The 25989-nt window shown below is 41.7% G+C and overlaps 1 protein-coding gene and 1 long non-coding RNA gene across 3 annotated transcripts in view; one reads left to right on the top strand and one right to left on the bottom strand.

Moving 5' to 3' along the window:
• Positions 1-5582: 5582 nt before the first annotated feature.
• kcnq1.1 (potassium voltage-gated channel, KQT-like subfamily, member 1.1) overlaps positions 5583-25989 on the bottom strand; it is a 51875-nt gene continuing 31468 nt past the window's right edge. The window contains exons 11-18 of one of the 2 annotated variants that reach the window (XM_032518619.1): positions 23486-23512; positions 23129-23185; positions 20114-20243; positions 17495-17570; positions 7600-7694; positions 7389-7435; positions 7221-7282; positions 5583-6528 (exon numbers count right to left, since the gene is read on the bottom strand). In XM_032518619.1, the coding sequence (XP_032374510.1) occupies positions 6262-6528; positions 7221-7282; positions 7389-7435; positions 7600-7694; positions 17495-17570; positions 20114-20243; positions 23129-23185; positions 23486-23512 (761 nt within the window). In that variant the 3' untranslated portion in view covers positions 5583-6261. The remainder of the gene's footprint in view (positions 6529-7220; positions 7283-7388; positions 7436-7599; positions 7695-17494; positions 17571-20113; positions 20244-23128; positions 23186-23485; positions 23513-25989) is intronic. The other variant, XM_032518628.1, reaches the window with a different exon arrangement.
• Positions 11258-24476, top strand: LOC116691216 (uncharacterized). Its single transcript, XR_004332450.1, has 3 exons — positions 11258-11400; positions 16299-16304; positions 24465-24476. It is a non-coding gene; the product is annotated as an uncharacterized LOC116691216 (long non-coding RNA).

The raw sequence follows: 25989 nt of genomic DNA, 5'->3' as shown, positions 1-25989 counted from the left end.
CAAATTATTAGATATTCAATATGACTTCTCTTTGGTTTTATGCTGACTTTGTGGCAGCCACACATGAGTAAGCTAATAATAAGTGTTCCTCTAAAGTCGTAGAAAAATCAATTCAAGATGCAAGTTTGGCAATCAAAAGGAGAAAAAAACGTTTTAGAGTAATTGCATTTCCCGGGTTGTATTATGAGATATTCCATAAGCACAATCATAAGGACTGTGCTGTCAGGCTTGAAATTATAACCGTTAATATAAGCTGTAACTGTCAAATTAGCCCATTAGAGAGGAGGCGTATTCACCCCCACGGTGTTGCGCTTTCAGCTCAACAGAGTTTCAAGAGACCATCTGGCCGCAGAGCAGGACAATTGCCACAAAGCAGAGTGTGCCATCTATTTCACCTGCAAATCAGGCTTTAGAGCTCCTCAACCCCCCCCCAGGTCTTTTCTTAACTTTTCTCTTTTCACTCTGTCTCTTTTCAAAGTCAAAGCAGCTATTATTGCTGACATGCCCATGCCAATCCTACTAATGCCCACTCTCACTTTGGCTCCTGGTAACTTGTATGCCACTGCAGCAAAGAGACTGTGTTCAGGCATAAAAGAAAGAGCAAACACCACATTTACATTTTTAAAAGCCTAAATGCAAAGGACAGCCAATGTTAAGTGTGTTATTTCTGCATTAGGAACAGATGATCTTGCATTCTGCTCTAATGGATTCAATCAATAATCAAACTATCCCTAGGGTCCAAAACGTCCCATGGGACTCCAATTTTTTCCACCCAATACATGAACTGAATTCCCTTAAAGATGTAAACTACAAGTTGATCAGTACATTGTCAGTGAATGAAGCTTTTCAGTAGTGCAGTGATTGTGTCAATTAAAACTTCAGTGATCTTGCTGAATGCTTTGTAGATGCACTGTGTATGTTCACACACTTAAATAAAACCGGCTGTAAATTTTGACTCAGGAATGGAATTATCTTAATTTTCATGATCGTGGCTTCTTCGGATCAGGCTTTGATCAAATTGTTCAAATTAGAATAAGCTAAATGAGAAAACTGCCAAAGGAGGCAGACGTTAGGATTTGCAAGTCCATAACTGAGCTTATTGACGTTTTATTAATTTAATGAGTAAGCCATGCGCAGTGTGGATTCAGGAATGTGGTTTGAAGTTTGAAAGTGAAATAAAAAATAAAAAAAATCATTAAGAATGTATTTACATTTGTAGAATTTGTGCATCTTATTCCCGCTGATGATTCAACCAATAGCATCTCAGTAAACTGTAGCTTGAGATGATTCCTTCTTCTATTCCCTCAACCAAACAGGTGTTCACATACTATTTTCTTTTGCTGTTTTTTGGATGGATTGATTCCTTTTATTGTGTTTATGATTGTTGGGGGGAGTAGGGGGTCTTTTTTAAAACCTCCACGCCCTCCCTGTAGTGAAACTTTGCCCTCCCCCACCTCCTGGTCAGCACAAAGGCCAACCACCCTCAGCACACTTTTGGAGGGTGGGGCCCATTGTTGCGGACACCAGAGGCAGATGGCCATTTGGACCTTTACTCCACATGGACACTTGTGTGAAGGAATGCCTGGACACCCCATGGATGGCCGGCGGGGGGAAAGGGTCACCATCTGCTGTCCAAAGGTCACCCGTGTAAAGAGCATTACTTTTAGCCATTCTTTTGGCTAATTTGCATAAGTGAGTGAGGATAGCTACCCCCACCTAGCAACAATAAAAGACATTCTGCTGCCAGCACGAGTGATATTCACATTTTAAGGAAACAGTGACTTGAATCTCCTTAAAGTTAAAAGCAAAGCATATCTTTGATTGATGACTGTGGAGAGAAGAAACTGCAAAAAAAACAGTTTCTATTTAATGTAAAAGTACAACTTTTTGCTTCTATTAAACCACCTCTGGGACAGGGAAATATCTCACTGTAAACTGATATTTCTTTAGCTCATTTGTTTTAGGCGGAGATTTCCCTTCAGGCACCAGACACCACACATAGACACTTGGTAAATAATTACCACAATTCTTTATTGCAACAGAAGAATATTTCTTAACTTGTGAAAGAGTGAAAAGTGAAAACATTGTTTGATTAAAGTAAGTATTTAAATGTAAGGCATCTTCCTGAAAGATGAACTATTTCAAGAGAATACAGCATAATGAACCATGGTAGATGGAGGCGTGGCAGGGGCAATGTCTTTGGCTTTAAACTAAATAGATTTCAAGAATATATACTGTGTTTACATATAACAAAAATGGAACTAAGAACCCTTCAAAGAAATCATTTCTAAAATATTTTGCATTTTTTTCAAGGTTATGAAACTCATGCTGAGGTGTTGAAATGCCAATAATGATGTTTCTCTCTCACATGTGGATCTGATGAGATGTTTCCCGTAAATTCCATGATGCCAACATTCAGAAAAGCATCAGTTGCTAGATAGCTTGATAAATGGGTGATAACGAAGCCTGTCAGGGCGAGAAATAAATGTTTATTTGTGTCTATAATTTGGCAAACTGTGTAACAGATTTTAAAAAATGTACAGTGGCTTGCATAAATTTACACACCCATGCTAAAGTTGATTAAAAAGAGGAATAAAAAAAATTGTTATGCATAATTAAAAAATTATAGGAAAATCCAACCTTTTAAGGACATCAGTTTTCTTTGTGAAGGAATAATATATTGTACATAAATACATTTTCTTCTTTAAAATACAGGGGGCATAAGTATACACCCCCCTATGTTAAATTCCCATAGAGGCAGCCACATTTTTATTTTTAAAGGCCAGTTATTTCATGGATCAGGATACTATGCATCCTGATAAAGTTCCTTTGGCCTTTAGAATTAAACTAGCCCCCCCCCACATCATCACATACCCTTCACAATACATAGAGATAGGCATAGGGTACTTTCCAAAAGATCATCTCTCAGTGCCACCATGCCAATCTCTAAGGAAGAACATGTATTTATTTACAATACATTATTCATTCACAAACAAAATTGTTGTCCTTAAAAGTTTGGATTTTCCTAATATTTTTTTAATTAAGTCATTATGATCAAGAATCCCCCCAAAACATTTTTTCCCCTTTTTAATCAACTTTTGCATGAGTGTGTAAACTTATGCAAGCCACTGTATAATGGCTTCATTTTATGCATTTTTAAGCTGATAATTAAAATGCATTGCCATCTGCCTTTTGCTACTCTTCAACCAATGCAAGGGAATAACATATCACCTACCAACCGATTACGCTTTTTCAGATTTTTTGGCCTTTTGGATTGGTTTCTTAAAAAATAAATGAAAAAAACACCTTACGTAAAATGTGTACTGCCCATAGCTTCCATGTATCTGTGTTGTGTCTGTATTTACCCAACCCAACCACATGAATTCCACAAGAGTCAACAGCTCAGATAACTTTACTATACAGAACACCTCTGCTACTCGTCCGAGATGCTTGAGCAGGTGCACTACTGCAACTCTGGACAAGTAGTGTGCCTGCAGAAGAGGGAGACTGTTTATGCAGAAGTGTTGTAATAAGGTTTTAGCTTTAACCACTATTGTAGTCATAGTTCCATTATCATTATTTTGACTGTTATTGACACTGTTCATCGCCCGTCAGACACCGCCTACCAAAAGCCTGGGTCTGTCCGAAGTTTCTCTCTATAAGGGAGTTTTTCCTTGCCACTAAATGCTTACTCTTGGAGGATTTACTAGAAGTGTTGGGTCGTTGTAAATTATAGAGTGTAGTCTAGACCTACTCTATCTGTAAAGTGTCTTGAGTGTCTCATGAATCCAAGGCAGCACTTGGTGAGCAATCAACATACAAATGGTCATTTTGAGGGTGAAGTATTCCTTTAAACAAGGGGTGTCCAAACTACGGCCCGCGGGCCAACTGCGGCCCGCCGGTCAGTTTTTATTGGCCCGCAGCAAATTCTGAAAATATAGTTGAATATGGCCCGCACATGGCGCTTGAACTCAACTCTGTTGCACTTCTGAGTTTTAACACTAGATGGAGCCAGTAACGGAAAAGGTGCTTCTCCATTTAACAAAATTAAGCAAAGAAAAAAATTTACCACGAGTCACCAGAAATGGCAGCACCGAAGAAACGAAAGGTAGCAAGTGAGTGCAGAAAATTTCAACCACGGTGGGAAAATGACTATTTCTATAAAGAAATCAACGGAAAGTGTGTCTGTTTGATCTGCAATGAAGATGTTGCCGTCATGAAGGAGTATAATGTCCGTTGGCACTATGGGACCAAGCATCAGAGCTACGCATCGTACACAGTTGCCGAAAGAGCAACAAAATTCAAGCAAATGGCAGCTAGCCTGCAAGCTCAACAACAGTTTTTTTTTCGTGCTAACAAAATACAAGAAAATGCCACAGCAGCAAGCTATGAAGTCGCTAAACTTATTGCCCAGCATGGCAAACCGTTCTCAGACGGTGATTTCATAAAGCAGTGCCTCATCAAAGTCACAGAAGTAATGTTCCCGGAAAAAGTGCAGGATTTCAACAACGTGAGCTTATCCAGAAATACAGTGGTGCGGAGAATCGAGGACTTGTCAGCTAACCTAAAACTTCAGCTGAGAGGCAAAGCTTGTTCTTTTGATTTTTTCTCGATAGCATGCGATGAGAGCACAGACGCCACAGACACCGCACAGCTGTTAATTTTTTTTTTCGGGGAGTCGATGATAATTTTTGCTGTACGGAGGAGCTGCTTGATATGATGAGCCTAAAAGGCACAACGACGGGTGTAAATATTTTTGAAGCTGTGTCAGAGGCAGTTGAAAAGACGGGGCTTAAATGGGACAAGCTCTGTGGAGTAACAACGGATGGAACTCCGGCCATGACGGGTGAGCGCAAAGGAATGGCATCCATGGTGTGCGCCAAGGTAAAAGAGAGCGGAGGTGAGGCTGTTAGGATGCACTGTATAATCCACCAAGAAGCACTGTGTGCCAAGACTGTCCAGCTGGGCGATGTGATGAACACTGTTGTAAAAACTGTCAACATAATTCGAGCTAGAGGACTGTACCACAGGGAATTTCAAGCTTTCTTATCTGATGTGGATGCTGAATACGGGGATGTACTCTACCACTCTGATGTGCGCTGGCTCAGCCGCGGCTCCGTGCTGCAGCGGTTTTATTCGCTGAGATCAGAAATCGACAAGTTTTTGAAAGAGAAGGGTCGACCTCTTTATGAACTGAGTGACCCTCTGTGGCTGGCAGACCTGGCATTTTTAGTTGATCTCACTCATCATCTGAATACACTGAACAAGAACCTACAAGGCAAAGAACAGCTGGTGTCACACCTGTACGCGCACATGAAAGCCTTCTGTGTAAAGCTCCGCCTGTTTGAGACACAACTACGAAGCTTTAATGCTGCACACTTCCCTGCGCTGTCTGAAATCAAGTCTGCTTTTCCAAGGGCAGACCTTTCTGCTAAAAAGGAGAAATATGTGTCAGTGATTACATCTCTCGTGACAGAATTCAACCAGCGTTTTCAAGATTTTTCTGCCATTGAAAAACAAATCAAGCTGTTCTCGACCCCCTTCCTGGTGGATGCAGAAGAAGCGGAAGAGAGTCTGCAGTTAGAACTGATTGAAATGCAATGTGATGATTCTCTGAAGACTCAACATCAGCTTCTCTCCCTCCCTGACTTCTATCAGAGTTTGGATAATGCCAAGTTTCCTCTGATGAGACGCCACGCAAAAAGAATGTTGAGCCTGTTCGGCTCAACATACATATGTGAACAAAAATTTTCTCTGTTAAATCAGAACAAAAGCAGACTGAGATCCAGAATGACTGATAGACATCTCTGTGAAGTCCTTCGTGTCTCAACCACCAAACTTTCTCCTGACATCCCAGCCATCCTTCAATCCAAAGGACAGCATCACTGCTCCCACTGAGAGCAATGTTCTTCACATTATAGGTGAATTAGAAATACACACAGTAATCATGTGTCAATATGTCGCATCTAGTGTGTGGCCCGAGCCTTTGCTTATTTTTCTGTATTGGCCCTCACCAAAAAAACTTTGGACAACCCTGCTTTAAACAGTAATCATTTTAATAAAAAAAAATCTAAAAAAGTCAGAATAAGGTCTTCATTTAAATCTATTTTGACCAGTGAGGGGGCAGGCGGACAGACAGACAGAGAGACAGAGAGACAGACAGAGAGACAGACAGAGAGACAGACAGAGTAAAAACTGCATTTGACATGTTATAAATTCTACTAAAAAGAGAATCACTTTGAGGCTGTTTGGTTCCAGGTTTCAGCTGCTCTCATCCTGACTGGCAGTGCTTCTGAGGGGAGGGTTGGGGCAGGCTGTGGTGCAGGCGGTGTTGGAAGAGAAGGGCGAAGGTGATGAAGACAGCTGGTCGTAGCTTGGCAGGCTGTCCTGGGTGGGGAGGACATTGAAGCTGCGTCCAGGCCGCGGCTTCGGCCCGCCTCCACCTTCACCCTCACCGACGTTCCTTTGGTTCAGCACAAAGGCGAGGGACTCTGCGATGCGGCTTAGCGTCTGGTCCATGTGCGTCATCTATGACAGAAGAATCAAATGTTGATAAATGAAAGGAAAATGTACTGGCCTGGCCATGAAATAACTACTTGTGATGCCCTATAAGCGACGCTTTTACAGCCACTTGATAAGTGAAACTAAAAATCACCTAAAGCTAACTAAACCAAAATTTACAAATTTTATTTACAAAATGCAATACTTGACAAAAAAGAACTGTGTTGGGTAATTTTATACAAGGCAGGAATGCGAGGCACACTTGGGGAGGGATTTGGGGAAGAGGCTGTGATAAAACATTTGAGATTTTCTAAGTTTTGACACATCTTAGAAAGACAATGAAAGAAAAACAACATCAAGGTTTGTCTTTGTGCTGCAGAACTGGCACAACCTGTTAAAAGATTTAAATAGAATCAACAATACCAGGGCCACATGTCTATGCACATAAATTTGTTTTTATATTACAAAGCCAGTTGTACTTTTGTTGCATAATCTAAAACTCTTCCCAATTTGAGTTTCTTTTGATAAGGGAAAATGACACTTTATGGTCAAAAGGGAAGTTTTACATTTTCACAAAAAGTTCAAAATATGGGTGCAAGACAGCAATGGCAATGTAAGTGTGTGACTTTGCTCTTTCACAAACAAAATAAATGATCTGAGAGCGCTAAAGACGAGAAAACATTGCTCCAGTTTTCCACTGAAGTTGCATAAAATCCCACCTTGTCCTCCATCCGGTTGAGTCTGGATCCGATAGTGTTGGTGCCTTTGTCTTTCGCTCGGTCTTCAGAGAGAAGTACATAACAGGGAAGGAGGATTAGGACTGATTTTGTTGTTTCTTCCGTAGTTACTGTAATACATTTTGATAGAGCAGTGGAGTGATTCATTACCGGAGCCTGACTGGAACAAAGTTATCTTCCCTATAGATTGGTCCAGTCTGAGAGAACAAGTCAGAAGAACACACATTTAAAAACCCTCTCTGTGTTTCCCCTCTCATTCCCCCACCCTCTTGTTTTTTTTGCAATAATTGTAGATAAAACATCATCTAACATTGCATAACTCTGGGGATCTCATTCGGATGATTCATATGAAGCGGTTTACCTTCTTTGTAGCTCCTTGATTCGCACCATGAGGTTGAGGTGGCCCTGGGAGTATTGCTCGATCACATCACGCACATCATATGGCTTACGAGCTTTCTGCAACAACACACACAATGTTTGATGTTGGTTGTGGGTTTGTCACTCTCCAATTTCTGCTCTTGAGCTTAGTGCATGCATAGGTGGTGAGGTTTAGAGGCCAAGCACGGTTCATTCTGTCCATGTACTTTGTATTCACTTTGGCATTCAAAAAACAGTGATTACAAGTTACTACTTGTGGCAACAACGCTGAGGATGAGTTTGACAATTTGCGCTGTCAAAACTCTGCTTGTCACTCCCGATGTAAGTCGAGTGCAGATTTGAGTTGTGCCTGCTCAGTTTTGAACGGTTTACGGTATAACGCGTAATTCCCGATGAGAGTCGAGTCAGACCGGCTCTGGTTGAGTGCAGATGTTAGTTGCACATGCTCAAATTTAAATGGTTTACAGCATAATGTGTCACACTGAAATTTGTGAAATCCATGAAATAATAAACCTTTGTAATTACAAACAATAACAGAAGACGGAAATCATTTCAAAAACGTTTTAGCTATCTATGGTTGTTTGATTGCTAACGTTAGCTCCAAACGCCATTCCAGTGACAGCCTTTGTTGTGAATGATTGCTAGCTGGTAGCTAAACTAGCAGTCATTTCAGAAAAGTTTTAGCTATCTATGATTGTTTAATTGCTAACATTAGCTCAAAACGCCATTCCAGTGACAGCCGTTGTTGTGATTGATTGCTAGCTTGTAGCTAAGCTAGCAGTCATTTCAAAAACATTTTAGCTATCTATGGTTGTTTGGTTGCTAACGTTAGCTCAAAATATCGCTCCACTGACAGCCTCTGTTGTGTTTGATGCTAACTCGTAGCCAGCAGTGAATGAACTTAGTTATGTAGGTCCATTTTTACTGTGCTGACATTACAGAAGTCTCTCGTTAGCATCTTGTGGGCCACTTGACTCAAAGTGTGTCTGCACTCTCCTCACATCGGGGAGTGACACTGCTGCTGAATGAATCGCTCATTTGCAAACTCTACTGAAACACTACTCCGAACACTTGCTGTTACCACTGCTGCTGCTGTCACCATAAGCTCAACCTCGGTCTACCTGAAGGCCGGATTCTGCATTCCCCTGATGCAAAGTTAATTATCATCACTGCCAAATGTCTGCTGCTGAGCTTGCTGTTTGCTTATAGACAGGGGTTAAATTGGGCCGGGGCTGTCTGGGGCTCCGCCACAGCACATAAGCCTACGCTCTTCTACGTCACCAGGGGATGCTGAACATATTCAACAATGTATACATAAGATGCCAATTTAAGATGAGCTGTGCCTTGCCTGTAAAGTGGAGGAAGTCAAGTCACGGTCAAGTGGGACAGTTTACTAGCGTATCAAGCAGCCTTCAGTCTGAACTGGAAGTCAAAGAAACATTCACATCTTGTTGGGTCCCATTTCGATTCAATGAAACAATTGTGCACATCTTTTAATTATTTTTTTATGACAGAGTAGCTGTTAAAATGCTCTGCATGTGATCTCTTGCTGATGTTACCATACAACAGACATACTATCTGAACGTATTTAGTCACTCTGAGTATTAAACATCACCATCAGCCACACAACGTGTGTTCTGTTAACATAAAAAGCCTTCGAATCAGAGAAATAGCATTTCAAATCTCTCCAATTCAAAAAGCAATAAAAAGTTTATAGCATGTTGTATAAACTTTTTATTGCTTTTTGAATATATTGTTAACATATTGTTGAACCAATCAGCTGCAACAGCGTGGCCTTGTTATGGTTTCTGTTCTTGTTTCCGGTTTTTATTGTGCATTTGTTCTGTTTCCTGTTATTCTCTGTGTGTCCTCCCGTGTCACCTAGTTGTACTTTGATTGATAGTCTGTTTTTCTGTCTAGTTTTGTCAGGTTTTACTACCTGCCTTGTTTTCCTGCCTTTGTGATTGTTGTCTGATGTGATTCACCTGTTGCATCATATGTTCCTCGTTTGCTCGTTAGCCTACCTCCTGTATTTAACCTCTGTGTTCCCTTTGTCTCTTGTCAGATCTTTTTGTGTATTTGTCTGCCGTTTACCTGTTTTGATCAGTTTGCTTAGCATTAGGGCTATTCCCTGAGATCAGTTTTTCCCTGTGAGTTTCTCTGTGGACCTTTTTTTGTCTTGTTTGTTTGGAATTGTTTGTTTTGCACTTTGTTTTTTTACCCTGGGTGTGGTTTTGACATTCCCTTTTTGTGAATAAATCCTTGTTAAACTTCTACCTGCCTGCCTTATCATTGCGTTTGGGTCCTAGCTTCCCTAAACTGTAAAAAGCCTGGTTCTAAAAACTGCAGCCGCCTTGATCTCGTGAGGTTGTGGTTGCCCACGTGTGCATGACGTCAGAGGAAGTTACAAGGAAGTTGGACACAAATCTCACTGACATGCATTTGGTTGAGATTGTCGGTGATCAATTCTGCCCATGCCTGGCTCCTTTTAAACCAAGCCTAATGGTTACACTTTTCTCGGTCTTAAAGGTCCTATGACATGCTGCTTCTGTGTGTGGGGGGGTGTGGTCTTGACCATCTGCCACTTTGCTCATTTGAAAGCCATGGTGTCTCTTTGTCATGGGCAGGCTAAATTCTCTAGGCGGGCAAAGTAGAGAAAGGTGAGGTGACCTTGCCCCTTATGACGTCATAAGGAGCACATTTCCAGATTGGTCCATCTGAGCTTTCATTTTCTCCAAGACAGAGCAGGATACCCAGGGATCGGTTTACACCTATCACCATTTATAACCGCTGGGGGAATGCATATTAATGTTAAAAAAAAAACTCATAGTGAAATCTTCATGCCATGGGAATTTTAATAATTCAGACAATGACTACAATTTTTTTCTTTTATAACTGTATTGAACATAGTCCTGAGTGTCACAATCCTTTTTTTTTTGTTTACTATTTTGTAGGGTCACTTCTCTTGTGTTATGTCTTTTTTAGTCTGTCTCCCCGCCTCTGTCATTGTGTGCCCCGCCCTAATGTGTTTTACCTGTTCATCGGCCCTCACGTCACCTGTTTCTCGTTGCCTTGTTTGTCTGAGTGCTCCCTGTTCCTGGTGTCAGTCCACCCTCTTCCCAGTGTCAAGTTTACCAACCTTTTCCTAGCGGGAGCGTTTACATTTTTCCGTGTTTTTGGTTTTTGCCTTTTAGTTATTAAAATATTTTACTGTAATAGTCCTGCATTTGGGTCTCTCCTGCTGCCTATTCTGCAACAGTGACAATAAGGTGCTGTTAGAACTAAAGGTTTTCTTAAAAGCTACCTAGCATGTTGCTTAAATTGCCTCCCCCGGGTCCTCCCCTTGCCTCCCTTCCTCATCAGGGGAGGACAGAGGCAACAGGCAAATGTTTATTCCACAGATCCAAGTTCTCTGTTGTTCCACCGGCTCAAACTCCTTAATTAAATATTTAAAGGTCCTGTACTGTAACAAGGTTATATTTTCTCATTTTCCCAGCTGGTCTGGAACCCTTCTCAACCAATGTTAAATTAGTTCTCAATATTTATTCGGCGCTGTCTCACCATAAAATTGTGCGCTACAAAGCGTATGAAGTGTTTACAACAATTTGTGATTGTTAACACCTTGCCAAAAAAAGGGCAAGCACACTTGTCTTCATGCAGGTTTTGTCACCAACGATATTAAAGTTAGGACCGATAACGAGGACATTAAGTGTAACGATAGCGCAAGAGCTTAACGGCCTGATTTTCAGACTTTGACATTTGATGATATACACACAGACATTTAGTTATTTACATTGTGTTCTGCCATTATCGTAAATACCGCGGTGACCCCCCCCCCCCCGCATGCGTAATGCTGCATGATGGCCCTGCAGGAGGACTACGGCAATGGAAGAATCAGGAGAGAATAAGACTTCAGAGACGATGACGATGACTGGCTAATAATATGACAATTTCAATACCCTAAAGCTGCGCTCCTGGATCTATGGACTGAGTTGGGTCCAGTAGAAAGGGCATCACGCCGGAACGTTCTATCCGGTCCAAATACAGGTCCTCATCACTCTGGGAGAAGCCAGCTGTTTTCAGAAGGAAATGGCAGACAGCTAAGTTTTTTATTTTTAAATATTATATATAGTCTTCAACTTTATCACTAAGGCTTGTTTGGATATATTATAGGCTATAGTTCTGTTTAATCTTATCATATAGGTCTGGTATATCAAAGCTGTCCCTGAGTGCCGTAATACTGGCATTTTGGATGGTATCATTAATATAGGAAGTCTATTCCTGAACGTCAGAGTTTTATTGCTTTTTCCCCGCCAGTTGTCATGACAGGACCGTTACAGGAACGTTACAGAAAGCGGTAAGAAGAATGGAGGGGGGGTTGCACTGTATGTGAGTGAAAGGTGGTGCAACCCGGGACATGTGAATGTGAAGGAACGTTTCTGTAGCCCGGACATTGAACTGCTGGCTGTGGGGTTCCGTCCGTACTATCTCCCGAGGGAGTTTACGTCCGCCATAATGATCGCTGTCTACATCCCACCGTCTGCTGATGCGGAGGCAGCTGCTGACGTCCTTCACACCACGGTCTCACGACTACAGACGCAGCACGCCCAACGCCTTCATTACTATTTCTGGGGATTTTAATCATGCTTCTCGGATAAATCCCTCCGGACTTAAACAATATATTAACTGCCCACTAGAGACAATAAACCTCGGACCTCCTGATGCAAATGCTAAGGATGCATACAGTGCCACTGCCACTTCCCCCCTTGCAAATCAGATCACAATCTTGTCATGCTGTCTCCTGTGTATGTTCCTTGTGTCCTGCGGCAGCCTGTCCACAAAAGGACTGTGAGAGTGGACTCAGGGGGCTGAGGAGGCACTGCAGGACTGCTTGGAGTCTACAGACTGGAGCGTGCTCTGTGAGCCACATGGGGAAGACATCAACAACATGGTTGACTGTATCACAGAATACATTAAGTTCTGTGGCACACCACCATTGCCGTCCCGGACTGTACGCTGTTTTCCCAACTACAAGCCGTGGATCACCATTGACCTGAAAGTCCTTCTGAAGGAGAAGAGACAGCTTTCAGGTCATGGGGACAGACAGGAGCTTAGGGAAGTACAGCACAGACTGCGGGATAAACTAAGGAGTGTTAAAAACACCTACAGGAGGAAGCTGGAGGCCAGTCTCCAGCAGAACAACATGAGGGAGGTGTGGACAGGGATGAAAGAGTCACCGGGTGTGGGGGTAGAAGAGGACAAACACCAGGCTGCAGGGAGAGAGCAAACAAGCTAAACTTTTACTTCAGCAGGTTTAGCTCAAAAGCCATCCCTGCCTCCTCCACCACACCAACCCCCCCACACCCCCCATTGCCTCCTCCCCCCACCCTCTTTTGTTCAAACTCTCCCTCCTCACTCCCTCAGCCCTCCTGCAGTAAACCCACTCCCCCACTACCACTACACCACATTTCTCCTCCCCCACTGACACTTCAAGCTCCCCCCCTGTTTTGCATTCACCCTGGCCAGTGAAAAAGACAGCTGGAGAGGCTACACCAGCGCAAGGCTGTGGCCCGGATGGCATCAGCCCTGGGGTACTGAAACCTGCGCCAGTCGCGTCTGGTGTTCTCCAGTCCTCTTCAACCTGAGCCTGAGCCTGCAGAGGGTGCCGCTGCTGTGAAGACATCCTGCCTTGCCCGGTCCCCAAGAAGTCGACTCCATCTGGCCTTAAGGCCCTCCCGCCCAGTGGCTCTCACACTCATGTGATGAAGGTGCTGGAGAGGCTGGTCTTGGCCTACATGAGGCCGCAGGTGAGTTCTTCTCTGGACCCTCTACAGTTTGCCTACCAGCCTTGTCTGGGAGTGGACGACGCTGTCTTCTTCTTCTGCAGTGAGCTCTTTTTGCACCTGGATGGTGGTGCGGCACTGGGGGAAAAATCACATTTTTTGTTTTCTCCAGTGCATTCAACCCCATCCACCTCTGCTACTTGGTGAGAAGCTGCGGGTGAGGGGTGTCGGGCGTCCATAGTCTCCTGGATCACTGACTACCTGACAGATAGACCACAGTTTGTCCGCCTTGGACCGTGTTCTGTCTGATGTGGTGGTGAGTGGAAACGGGGGCCCTCAGGGGACTGTGCTGTCTCCCTTCCTTGTTCACCTTATACACCACAGACTTCCAGTACACTCAAGTCATGTCACCTACAGAAGTTTTTTGATGACTCGCAGTTGTTGGGTGTATAAAGGGGTGGACAGGAGGGGGAGTACAGGGCACTGGTGGGTGACTTTGTGGAGTGGTCTGGTAAGAACTGCCTGCTGCTGAACGTAGATAAGACCAGAGAGATTGGGATCGACTTTAGGAGGAAAGGGGAAAAGCTCCGCAGCCCCTTTGCATCCTGGGAGTGACGTGGAATGGTGGAGGATTACAGATACCTAGGTGTCAACATCGACAGCAGGCTGAAAATGGAAAAACAACAGCACTGCTGTTACAAGAAGGGAAAGGCAGACTCTATTTCCGAGGAAGCTGAGATCCTTCAACGTGTGCAGCAGGATGTTGGAGATCTTCTACCAGTCTGTTGTGGCCAGCGCTCTGTTCTCCTCCGCCATCTGCTGGGGCAGCAGCATCGGAGCCAGCGATAAAAACAGACTGAACAAACTGATCAGGAAGGCTGGCTCCGTGATCGGCTGCAAACTGGACACTTTTGAAGCTGTGGTGGAGAGGAGGTCATTGAACAAACTGTTATCTATCATGGATAACCCTGACCACCTTCTCCACCCCACACTGGTCCAACAGAGGAGCAGCTTCTCTAAGAGGCTCCGACAGCTTCGATGCCGCACGGACCGCTACAGGAAATCATTCATTCCACAAGCAATAACACTTTTTAACATGTCATCTCTGGGTGGTAGATGACACTTTTGGACACCACACTACTGCACTAATGCAACCTGGTCATTTGGTTTATTTACATTTACATTTTAGCATATTATTTAAGCATTTGCACATTTTTGTTCCCCCATCCTGTACATATTCAAATATTTGTTATTTTTACTTTATTCGTATTATTATTTCATGTATATTGTATGTATGTATATTTTTCCTAGTATTTCATTTATATTTAAATTTTGTGCTTTGTGACTGTTTTTGCTGCTGTAACACAGGAATTTCCCATTTTTCTTGGGATCAATAAACATCTATCTATCTATCTATCTATGACTCGGTGTAACGAAAGACTAACAGGGTCATAAACATACTGATCAGCACTCATGAGGTGCTTTGCATTGACTGTTTATGGTTAAAAATGGGCGTGTACAGGGCGGGATAACTGCTAAGTTCCTCCAGTTGCAGAACAGCTGTGGATCGGCTCCGCTGTGTGACGGCTCTGCGCTCTGCTGTCCGTCCACACCCACCAGGTTCGGATTTGTTGCGGTGCGGCTGCGGCCATGACTGACAGCTGAAGTCACGAGGACCCACGAGATCTCGCAAATTCACGTAGAATAGAACTACATCAACAGTGTGTTTCCATCCAGAGGAATAGAGGGTAAACAACTCTGTGTTTTCAAGGTGTAGTGCAGGGAGATATGATCCAGCGTGAGCACGCTCTATTTTATTATGAAAATTAACCCATTGTTTTATTTTGCTTTGTTGTTTGTTTTATATCTGCCGTGTGCTGAATTGCTGGGAGCTCTCAGGCGTCCGGCAAATCTGCTCTGGAGGGGTGGTGATTGCCGGAGCTGGGACGGAGTCGGAACGCAGCCGTTCCACAGTCAATGAAATACACACATTGACTTTAATTGACACCTAATGACTCCGCCGCTGTTCTAGAGCAGATCCGCAGCCGTTCCGCAACCGGTGAAAATTAGAGGCTAATTGACGTAGGCTCACTTTGTGGGTAATCTGTGATTTATTGCTTACAGATGTGCGTGTAATAAATCTGAATTTATTTTGGCGTATGCCATTTTTGGCTTTTGGGCGTACGTACACTTTAAGTAAGGATCCTACGCATAGTTTTATAAATGAGACCCTGGTCTCTATGGTATGAGTAGTGGTGTCTACATGTTAGTCTTTTTTTGTCTTGTTTTCTTGTCGTAATGTTGTCAAAAATACCTTGTGATTTCTGCTGCAACCACATTTCCCCACAGGGACAATAAAACAATGAACTGAACAAATGTGTTTTAGAGGGATGAGACATCCTTTCATCCAAAGCGTCACTTGAAATTATCAGCTCTTTGGCCCGAGTTAGCAAATCTTCAGCTGCACGGCTTCTGGGAAGACTGCTCTGGTGTTTCCTCGCCTATAGGTCCTTGATGATCCCTCCTTAATACTTGCTCCTCGGGGACGAAATAAGACAGACTTCACCGTGGAGGGACAGAATAATTTTTGGTTCAGCCGAGGACCGAGGAGTTGAGGAACAATCAAATAAGGCCATGAGATGCAGCTCAAGTGAGGGTAATATACCTTAGCACTGGTTGCCAGCCGCCAATAAACAGGAAAAAGAGAAGAAGCGACCTCAGTCACTTGTCAGTCGGTCAGACAGCACAGTTGACAGAGAGTGATGGAGAGTGGTGGATTGCAAGGTAGAGGGAAAATATGTCAGAAACGGACAGCTTCATTAATAGAATATTAATTGCTCTGATATTCTGCTGAAACATGATGATATATTAACTGTAATTAGCATCCTAGTGTTCAGAGAAGATGGTTGTTTCACCTTGCTATAGTTTATTTACAGTTTGTCAAATGACATAAATTAGATTTTGTAGTCAACGTGCACACGGGTACCCATGGCAACTAGTATTTAAAGGTCCCACGACATGGTGCTCTTTGGATGCTTTTATATAGACCTTAGTGGTCCCCTAATACCATATCTGCAGTCTCTTTTATATAGACCTTAGTGGTCCCCTAATACTGTATCTGAAGTCTCTTTTATATAGACCTCAGTGGTCCCCTAATACTGTATCTGAAGTCTCTTTTATATAGACCTTAGTGGTCCCCTAATACCATATCTGCAGTCTCTTTTATATAGACCTCAGTGGTCCCCTAATACTGTATCTGAAGTCTCTTTTATATAGACCTTAGTCGTCCCCTAATACTGTATCTGAAGTCTCTTTTATATAGACCTTAGTGGTCCCCTAATACTGTATCTGAAGTCTCTTTTATATAGACCTTAGTGGTCCCCTAATACTGTATCTGAAGTCTCTTTTATATAGACCTTAGTGGTCCCCTAATACCATATCTGCAGTCTCTTTTATATACCCCTTAGTGGTCCCCTAATACTGTATCTGAAGTCTTTTTTATATAGACCTAAGTGGTCCCCTAATACTGTATCTGAAGTTTCTTTTATATAGACCTTAGTGGTCCCCTAATACTGTATCTGAAGTCTCTTTTATATAGACCTTAGTGGTCCCCTAATACTGTATCTGAAGTCTTTTATATAGACCTTAGTGGTCCCCTAATACTGTATCTGAAGTCTCTTTTATATAGACCTAAGTGGTCCCCTAAAACTGTATCTGAAGTCTCTTTTATATAGACCTTAGTGGTCCCCTAATACTGTATCTGAAGTCTCTTTTATATAGACCTTAGTGGTCCCTTAATACTGTATCTGAAGTCTCTCTCCCGAAATTCAGTATGAGGGGCAAGATATTCCAGATCGGCCTATCTGAGCTTTCATTTTCTCAAAGTCAGAGCAGGATACCCAGGGCTCGGTTTACTCCTATCACCATTTCTAGCCACTGGGGGACCATAGGCAGACTGGGGGAACGCATATTAATGTTCAAAACCCTCATAAAGTGAAATTTTAATGCCATGGGACCTTTAATAATAATGTAATTTCAGGTTAGTTGGAATTACTTAAATGAGAGGGTATTTGCTTTAAGACAGTGTCTACTTACTTGGAAATTTCTCTTGGCCACAAAATAACGCATTCTCTGGATCACCCGGATGGCTTTCCGATGTGACTCCGTCAATCTGTGTAAAAGAGTTTCATATGAATGAGTTTGCGTTACTGGAAAACGTTAACATCTAGGTAAATCTTCCTAAAATACGACTTAGATCAGCTTGTGACCCCTGCTCTATTTGTCTGCATTAAACGCATTTCAAACACAAAGATGGCTGACATGGCCTCCTCACACCCAAACTTGGGGGAAAAGTATTCAGTGCAGCACAGATTCATGCTGACGGTTCAGTCTACATCTAAAGCCTTGCTTCCACCAAGCAGTCGGGACCAGTTCAGGCTCATGGTGGACTTTTCAAAGGCCATGCAGTGGGCTGATTTTCGAATGCAGCTTTCATGACATCGTCAAAAATATCATGACATCAAAATACTGTGATCTGTGACCTATTATTGAAATCCATCTCCACCACAAACGGTGGGGATATAACCAGAAACAGACAGTGAGGCAAACAGGATACAATGTCTTTCAACTTTAGTTTCAAGTTAGTTGAAATTCACAATGTCAACCACTGTACTGCAACAATTTCACAAGGTGCAGCAGCAACTGGAAAATACCTTTCCCTCGAAATGTAATCGAGAATGCAGCTCCATTGTATGGGATAGGGCTGCAAGATATGACGAAAATATGCGATAACTTGTTGAATTTTGCGATTACGATATTACTTGCAATAAATGTGCAGATATTAAAGTGTACTCAGTTCTGCATTTCTGCTGCTTTCAGTATTCTGCTACAACACATTGCTTGTTGAATTTAAAACTAACCAAAGACCAACCAAATCGTTTTCGACATTCTTTTATTGAACAATTTGAACACTGAATATAATAGGCACCACTTAAAAAAGAATGACAGTTTCTTTTTAAAGCGCAGTTTTCTAAATTGGAATTTTCCTTCAACTAACACCAAAAATCTCTGAGTGTCTATCACGATATGTCGCAACCTTTCGTGATATGTACTGTATATTGCAGCTGTTGACATTGCCATGACAAAAAAAAGATATATTGTGCAGCTTTTTTAGGAGACAGGTTGTCTGAGAAGGTACAACACTTTTCTTTTACTGTGGTTTCCCTTTGTGTAAAGAGACCATTTTTATTACCATCAGTGTTGAATACTAATATCTTGTTCCTGCCATTCTTTGACAGTTCAGAAAGCTGTTGCATTTTTGGTCCGTTTTGAGCAGCAATTACTGACTAGTTGCTGGCAATATTCATGTTTAAAAAATTGGGCTTCAAATGTATTGAAAAAAAACCCTTCTGGCATAATTGAAGAAAACTATTTTTTTTTTGCCTTGGCTCAAATACTCAAACTTTTCTCCAGTTTTCTCTTGCGACTGGTCCAACTGCTCCATGAGACAGAAACAAGAAACACTGGCTGTAAACCTTTACCTCCCACCTACCTCACTAAATGCTACAATCCCAATCCCATCCCAATTTTGTGGTTTCACTTTAAAGACCATGTCTGCTGTGTTACTAGAGGTGTAATTCGTGCTGTCTGTGAGAAATGTGTGATTCTTTTAGTTAAAACTTTCAATCATCTTCACTTTACCAAAACACCCTTCACTGTGCTGTCAATTCCAAGGCAGCTGCAGAAATATGACTTCTGTGAACTATTCCACATCCAGACTCTATAATGCATCTTAAGGCCTGGGTGCACTGCAAGTGTTTGATGCATTTTAATGCACACCTATTGTTTCAAATGGCTGAACACGCACTTTTGATCACTTCTACTCCGACCTTGTTTCGATTTTGGAGCCTTAAATGAGGACCCACCAAGCGAAGCTGTGTTTTTTCTGAGGCTGCACTACCTTTTTGGACAGAGCTACTATAATGATGTGATCCAAATCCAAATACATATTTATTTATTTATATTCAGGAGCCTTACTGCCCAAAAAAGTTTGTTTGCTCTCACTGCACATTCGCCTTAGTCTCTCTTCTCGGCTTTGCCGTAAAATAGAAATACTTAATTGAGCTTTAGTCCCTGCTGTAGACAATACGACAATTTTGAATTCAATCTGCACTTCAGCTTAAAATCAAATTTTGCTAAATCTAGGTGCTCTCCTGTCATGGATAAAACAACTGTAGTATCTCATAACAGTTAGATTTAGCATGGGATTTATGTGACATTGCTCTGCGTGAACAGCTAGTTACATATTTTGAGTCGACAGAGCACAGCTTGGTCTTTGCCAACAATGTTGCTGCATGCAATTCTCACTCTGCATCATTACCCCACTATTTAGAAAAGGAAGTCCCATGGGTCAAAACTGCCGCGCTATTTGTTTCACTTACTGTGCACTTACATTACACTACAGTTACTTATCACATATTTCCTCATATCAGTCTCCGTCTCTCGCTGTGCAAGTGCCTCAGCAAGCACAAGTGCATTTCCCTAATAGAGAATAATTTTACAGCAGAGACAGAGGCGCTCTGGGGTTTGGCACAATACAAAGGTTAATTACAAAGAGCAAAAATACATGCATTTGTTTTCTAACATGGTCATTAAAATACACTCACACATAAACACAGCATCAATACATTTGCAGTGCAATGGTGGTGAACTCACTGCGACAATGAGGTGACAGGAGCCAGCTCATTGGCTTGCTCTGACTCCAGTTCCAGGTTGTCAGCAAAGCTGCAGTTCCTCTGCAAGGGGCCCGGAGAGTGGACGTCCAAAAGACCAGTGTTTCTTTTCACTGCATGTTCACACACAGAAGCACACACAAACACACACATTATACTTTAATTATCAATATATGCGTGCAGCCAAAACATTCAGTCGTTTGGCTGACTAAGTTAGCTTTATCGCTTTGGACTTAGTCTCGTATTGCCAGACCTTCCTCCACAGCGTTGAGGAGGAAGGTCTGGCGAGTAACACGTCATTCCGGGGTGGGAGAAAAACTTGCTCAGTTTTATTGGCATTTCTTTGAACCAATCACAACTGTCTTGGGCGGCGCTAAGTGTTGAGTAGAGTTATGGTGCCTCTGCAAAATAGCCTCAGAAAGGAACTTGTTTTGGTGTTCCTAACTGTGCGCTAGCTGTCTGTCCCCAGAACACACTGTAAAGAACATCTCCTCACTATCCGCTAGCTGCCTGTCCCCAGAACACACTGTAAAGAACATCTCCTCACTATCTGCTAGCTGCCTGTGCCCAGAACACACTGTAAAAAACATCTCCTCACTATCCGCTAGCTGCCGTCCCCAGAAACACACTGTAAAAAACATCTTCTACTATCGCTAGCTGTCTGTCCCCAGAACACACTGTAAAGAACATCTCCTCACTATCTGCTAGCTGCCTGTCCCAGAAACACACTGTAAAAAACATCTCCTCACTATCTGCTAGCTGCCAGTCCCCAGAAACACACTGTAAAAAACATCTCCTCACTATCCGCTAGCTGCCTGTCCCCAGAACACACTGTAAAAAACATCTCCTCACTATCCGCTAGCTGCCTGTCCCCAGAAACACACTGTAAAAAACATCTCCTCACTATCTGCTAGCTGCCTGTCCCCAGAACACACTGTAAAAAACATCTCCTCACTATCCGCTAGCTGCCTGTCCCCAGAACACACTGTAAAAAACATCTCACTATCTGCTAGCTGCCTGTGCCCAGAACACACTGTAAAAAACATCTCCTCACTATCCGCTAGCTGCCTGTCCCAGAACACACTGTAAAAACATCTCTACTATCTGCTAGCTGCCTGTCCCCAGAACACACTGTAAAAAACATCTTCTTACTATCCGCTAGCTGCCTGTCCCCAGAACACACTGTAAAAAACATCTCCTCACTATCTGCTAGCTGCCTGTCCCCAGAACACACTGTAAAAAACATCTCCTCACTATCCGTAGCTGCCTGTCCCAAGAACATACAAAAAGTGGTCTCTGTAGACAGCCCAGGCTTCACAAACGCCAACAAGAACAAGCTGCGCCAAAATGCACCACTAAACATAAACAGTGTTCCAGCGAATAAGAACACTGACAAGAATGACAGTGAAGGATTTGGGGGTGGGGGGTTGGGGGGGTTAGTGCATGGAAGGGGGAGGTAAGGGACAGGATGAGGCGAGGAGGAACGGGTAATTGCAGTAACTAGAATAGAGTTGTTGCGTGTTTACAGTTATTTCACACTTTTTTGTTAAGTGCATGATTCCATATCTGTTCATTCATAGTTTTGATGCCTTCAGTGATAATATACGATGTAAATAGTCATGAAAAAAAAGGAAACACATTGAATGAGAAGGTATGTCCAAACTTTTAATAACAGACTAAACTAAATTGTGGTGGGTAATACATCTAATTTCATATACTGCTTTAGTAAAAAATATATTTTTCCAGGGCTCTGGGTCATGTGACAAGTGACAAGTAGTTCTCACCTGAGACCATTGTCAACGTATATGCAGGAGGCCAAAAATACAAAATACGGTTCTTTTTTTCTTAACGTTTTATGGTGTGATTGCGCTTCCTTTCTGCATTTGGAGAGGCCTCTAAAGAGACTGTAGGTCCAACACTGGCTGGTCACTGTTAGATGAATTAAAGTGCCGGGGCATTCTGTCACTGTCTGTCTATTGATCCAGGACAGCTGCGCCGCGAATGGATTTCATGAGGGTGAATTGTTACATAAATTGTTATAATGTAATTTAAAATCTGCTTTTAAATCAACATATATGTTTATTTAGCATGTTTGTTTTGTCCATATGTGCTTGTGCTGTGTTCCCCAAGTGGTAGGCCAGGTCTCAGGTGCTACTATGATTTTTGATGATGAATTTTTTTTTGCCCCCCTGGCTTGTCAAACTCCTCTTGGGGGACAAGCACTATAAAGTTATTTGATGAATGAAGTAGACCTATTACATACTGTACCTGAGGGCCAATTCGAGGTTGGTTTTAAATTATTTACTATCCCTTAATTGTCTCAATTTGTTGAAAGCTCGACAGAGTGTGACTCACGTTATTGCCAGTAATCTTTTACTTAGGCTACCCTTTTAGCTTTGAGTGGTTCTTTGTTTAATTTCCTTATTTTCTGTGATGGCCCTGCACCAGTATCAGCCATAACTACAACAGATAACTTCTCAAGTAGAATTAAAATACAATTAGGCCTATATGAAGAAATCTCCTGCTGCCTTTTACCTGGCTCTGCTGGCATAGGCTAACACTGGCTTTTTCTGGTGTTAAAAATAAATCTGTGACCCGTCAGAATGTGTGACTGACGTCCATTTTGCTTAAATCAATTCTTTTCACTGTTGGTCTTGTTTGCTGTTACAGATCATTTAAGACCATTGTATAAAAAAAATAAGCTTTAGAAACATTAAAAAGTTACATATAATCACTGTATTTAACTCTACACCTGAACCATGTGATGCAACTAGACAGATAGATACATATTTATTGTCCCATAAGGGAGATTTGTTTTCACAGTCTGCTTCATGCACATGACAATGTACACAGACGAATACATCACCAGATAACATAAAGACAGGTATATAGACACGGAAACAACCACTTTTACAACACACACACCAGCTCTATTCAAACTCAGCGAGATAGTTTGTTACTATTCATATAAAACCCTCATCGTAACACATGTTGTTACCTGGAGGCGGTGAGGTGAACTGAAGGGAAGACAAAGACGTCCAGGACTGCTGGCAATCTGAAGCACACATGCCAAGAAACACAAAGATGTTCAATGTTTACCACAGGGCATAAAAAGGGCAACAGCAATGATGTTAGTCACAAACTATGGTGCTAAGCATGCAGTTGTCTATCATCACATCACATAATCAAACCAAAAAACTGAACATATGACAACAGGATTGTGCAATGATAAAACAAAAATATGCTTTTAGTGAAACTTAGAAGATAAAAAAGGAGGCTGTTGAATTGGACAGTAGGAGAGGACAGTAAGTGTACAGAAGACATGTGCAGGACGTGGACACTAACAGCAGCTCACCGCATCCTCCCAAAGTGTGGGATCCTGCTAAACCAGGTACACGGACAAGACACCAAAAGAGAAAAGAAAACACAAGCAAGAAAATAGACAAATTAACAGGCAAAGAAGCAGATTTAGCAACTATACTGGTAACACAAACCCAAATACATACAAGATAAAATGAATGTGTTGGACAAGAAAATGGAAACACATTTCAGTTTAATGTACTACAATGCAAATACATACTGTAAAACTTTTCACCGCACATTTACAGTAATGTACTGGCAGCAGCTTTTCCAGTAAACTACTGTTTATTTACAGTAAGCATGCTGTATTTTAAAACTCCACTGCACTGCGATTAACAGTAAAAACCTGTAATTTGCAACATTCTGCAGATAGTGCAGTAATATTATTTTCTCCCAGAATGCATTGCCACTTAAAGTATGATCCTGTATAATATTAAAACAGTAAGATACTGTGAGATTTTAGCTGTAAATTTACATCAAAGGTTTTTAGTGCACTGTAACAAATTTAACGTAAGATTTACAGTAACTTACTGGCAACAATTGGCCAGTAAGTTACTGTGAATTCTTTTTACAGTAAAGGTACCGCACTTCCATTTACAGTATTTTATGTATTCATTGTAAAATACAAAAGAAGTAAACACAATACCTAAGATAAAAAAATAATGCAGTAGTTTACTATTTACAGTACTGTAGTGGCTATAATGTGATTTTTTTACATTAATGCTTTGACTACTGTGATTTCAACTGTAATACTTAGACTTATGTGATTTCGTCATCTTGACAAGGTTGTAATGTAAACTTCACAGCATTCTACTGTAAAAATCATATACAGTAGTGTTACTGTGAAATCTAAAGTAAATAACTGTAGATTTCACAGCCATTATTTACAGTGTAGCGCCTCAAACTGCATTCTCCAAAAAATGATTTAAAATTTGAATCAACACCTTTTTATCTAACATTATAGTATATAGTAGTATATAGTATTTATTAGGCTGCATTACTTTTTGATAGGTGTACCTAATAAACGGGCAACTGGGTGCAAGTAGTTGTAATACTTAGTTCATTTCCACCACTGCTCAAACCAGCATGTGATTGACTGTATACAGCATGACTCTATCCAGTCTAATAATCCTGTTAATCAATTAGAACTCAGAAAAAACAACAACCTTAAATAATTACTGAAATCTTTATATATTAAATGCACAGTTATGTTTTCTGAAAAATCGATTCTAAACAACAACGTTAGCTGACTGTGTAAGCAACTGAGCCCTTGTGTATCCCGTCAATATAACCAGACACCAGATGGCAACGTGGCAATTTAGTTAAATGATTCATAGTTAAAAGCAGCATGCTGTAGATGTCAGATGTGCAGTGCAACCTGTAGACTCTATTTAGCTTCACATCAAAGACACTGGTTTTCATTGAACACGAAGCAAACTGACATGCATACGTCTTCACAACAGGACAAATTAAATTCTGCTGTCGTACTGAGAACTGAGTGCAAAGCCAATCCATTTGCACAGCTACATGTTGGTGGCAGAACTGCAGTCACGCATCTAGGCAGCTTTTCAGGTTACCATGGTGTAAAATAAAAAGGTTATATAAGTAAGCACAACAAAGAGTGTGATCCAAATAGATGTTTACATATCATGAGGATGTTTAAAAGTATCCATATTGATCTCCTAATGAAAGTATCTCGTTTTGTTCATCCACACTGAACAGAATGTCCATTAATGCCCTCCATGCAGCACTGATAATAATGATGATGATTCATTTGAAAACCTTTTCCAAAAGTAGGGTTTACAAATCCATGTGAAGTCAAATATTTAATGAGGAGAAAACATTAGGGCACACAATCAAGGAGAAAATTAATAAACTCTGAAAATGAAACGAGTGAATAAGAAATGAAGAAAGATGATATTTTTGATGATGTCTGTGAGAAGGACTGTCAGAAGGCCGCTGGCTGAGGGTCATTTATGTTCTAACTCACATTTGCAATGTCTGTCTTTCTTTCTGCTTGTCTGTTTAAATCACATCTTCTTGAAATCCTTGTTTCTGCACTCAGCACTGAACAAATGAGGGATGCAAGTGAATCATGGCAGGCAGGAATAGAGGGAGATGAATTTATAAGATGAAATAAAAGCGTGTTGATGTATTACAATGACCAAGGTCCAAATAGCTCAAATTGTCATTTGTTAAAGGATTGCTTTGTACAACAAACAAACAGATTTGTAAAAGAGTAAAAAGTATGCACATAGTAACAAGACTGAGTCTACAGCTCAGACTGTATAAAAAGACGTTTCTCACTTCCTCCCACTGTACAAACGTGAAGCCAAAATAGTGAAGCACAGCAGCATGGTGGCCCAATGGTTAGCACTGTGGTCTCACAGCAAGAAGATACCGGGTTCGAACCCTTGTCAACCTGGGTCTTTCTGTTTGGAGTTTGCATGCTTTTCAATTGCAATTACAGCTGTCGATCATGGCGTTACACCCTGTTTT

This window comes from Etheostoma spectabile, chromosome 1, assembly GCF_008692095.1.
Source record: "Etheostoma spectabile isolate EspeVRDwgs_2016 chromosome 1, UIUC_Espe_1.0, whole genome shotgun sequence".
Lineage (NCBI taxonomy): Eukaryota > Metazoa > Chordata > Actinopteri > Perciformes > Percidae > Etheostoma > Etheostoma spectabile.
Note: the sequence above shows the minus strand (reverse complement) of the source record. Positions and strands in the feature narration are given on the sequence as shown.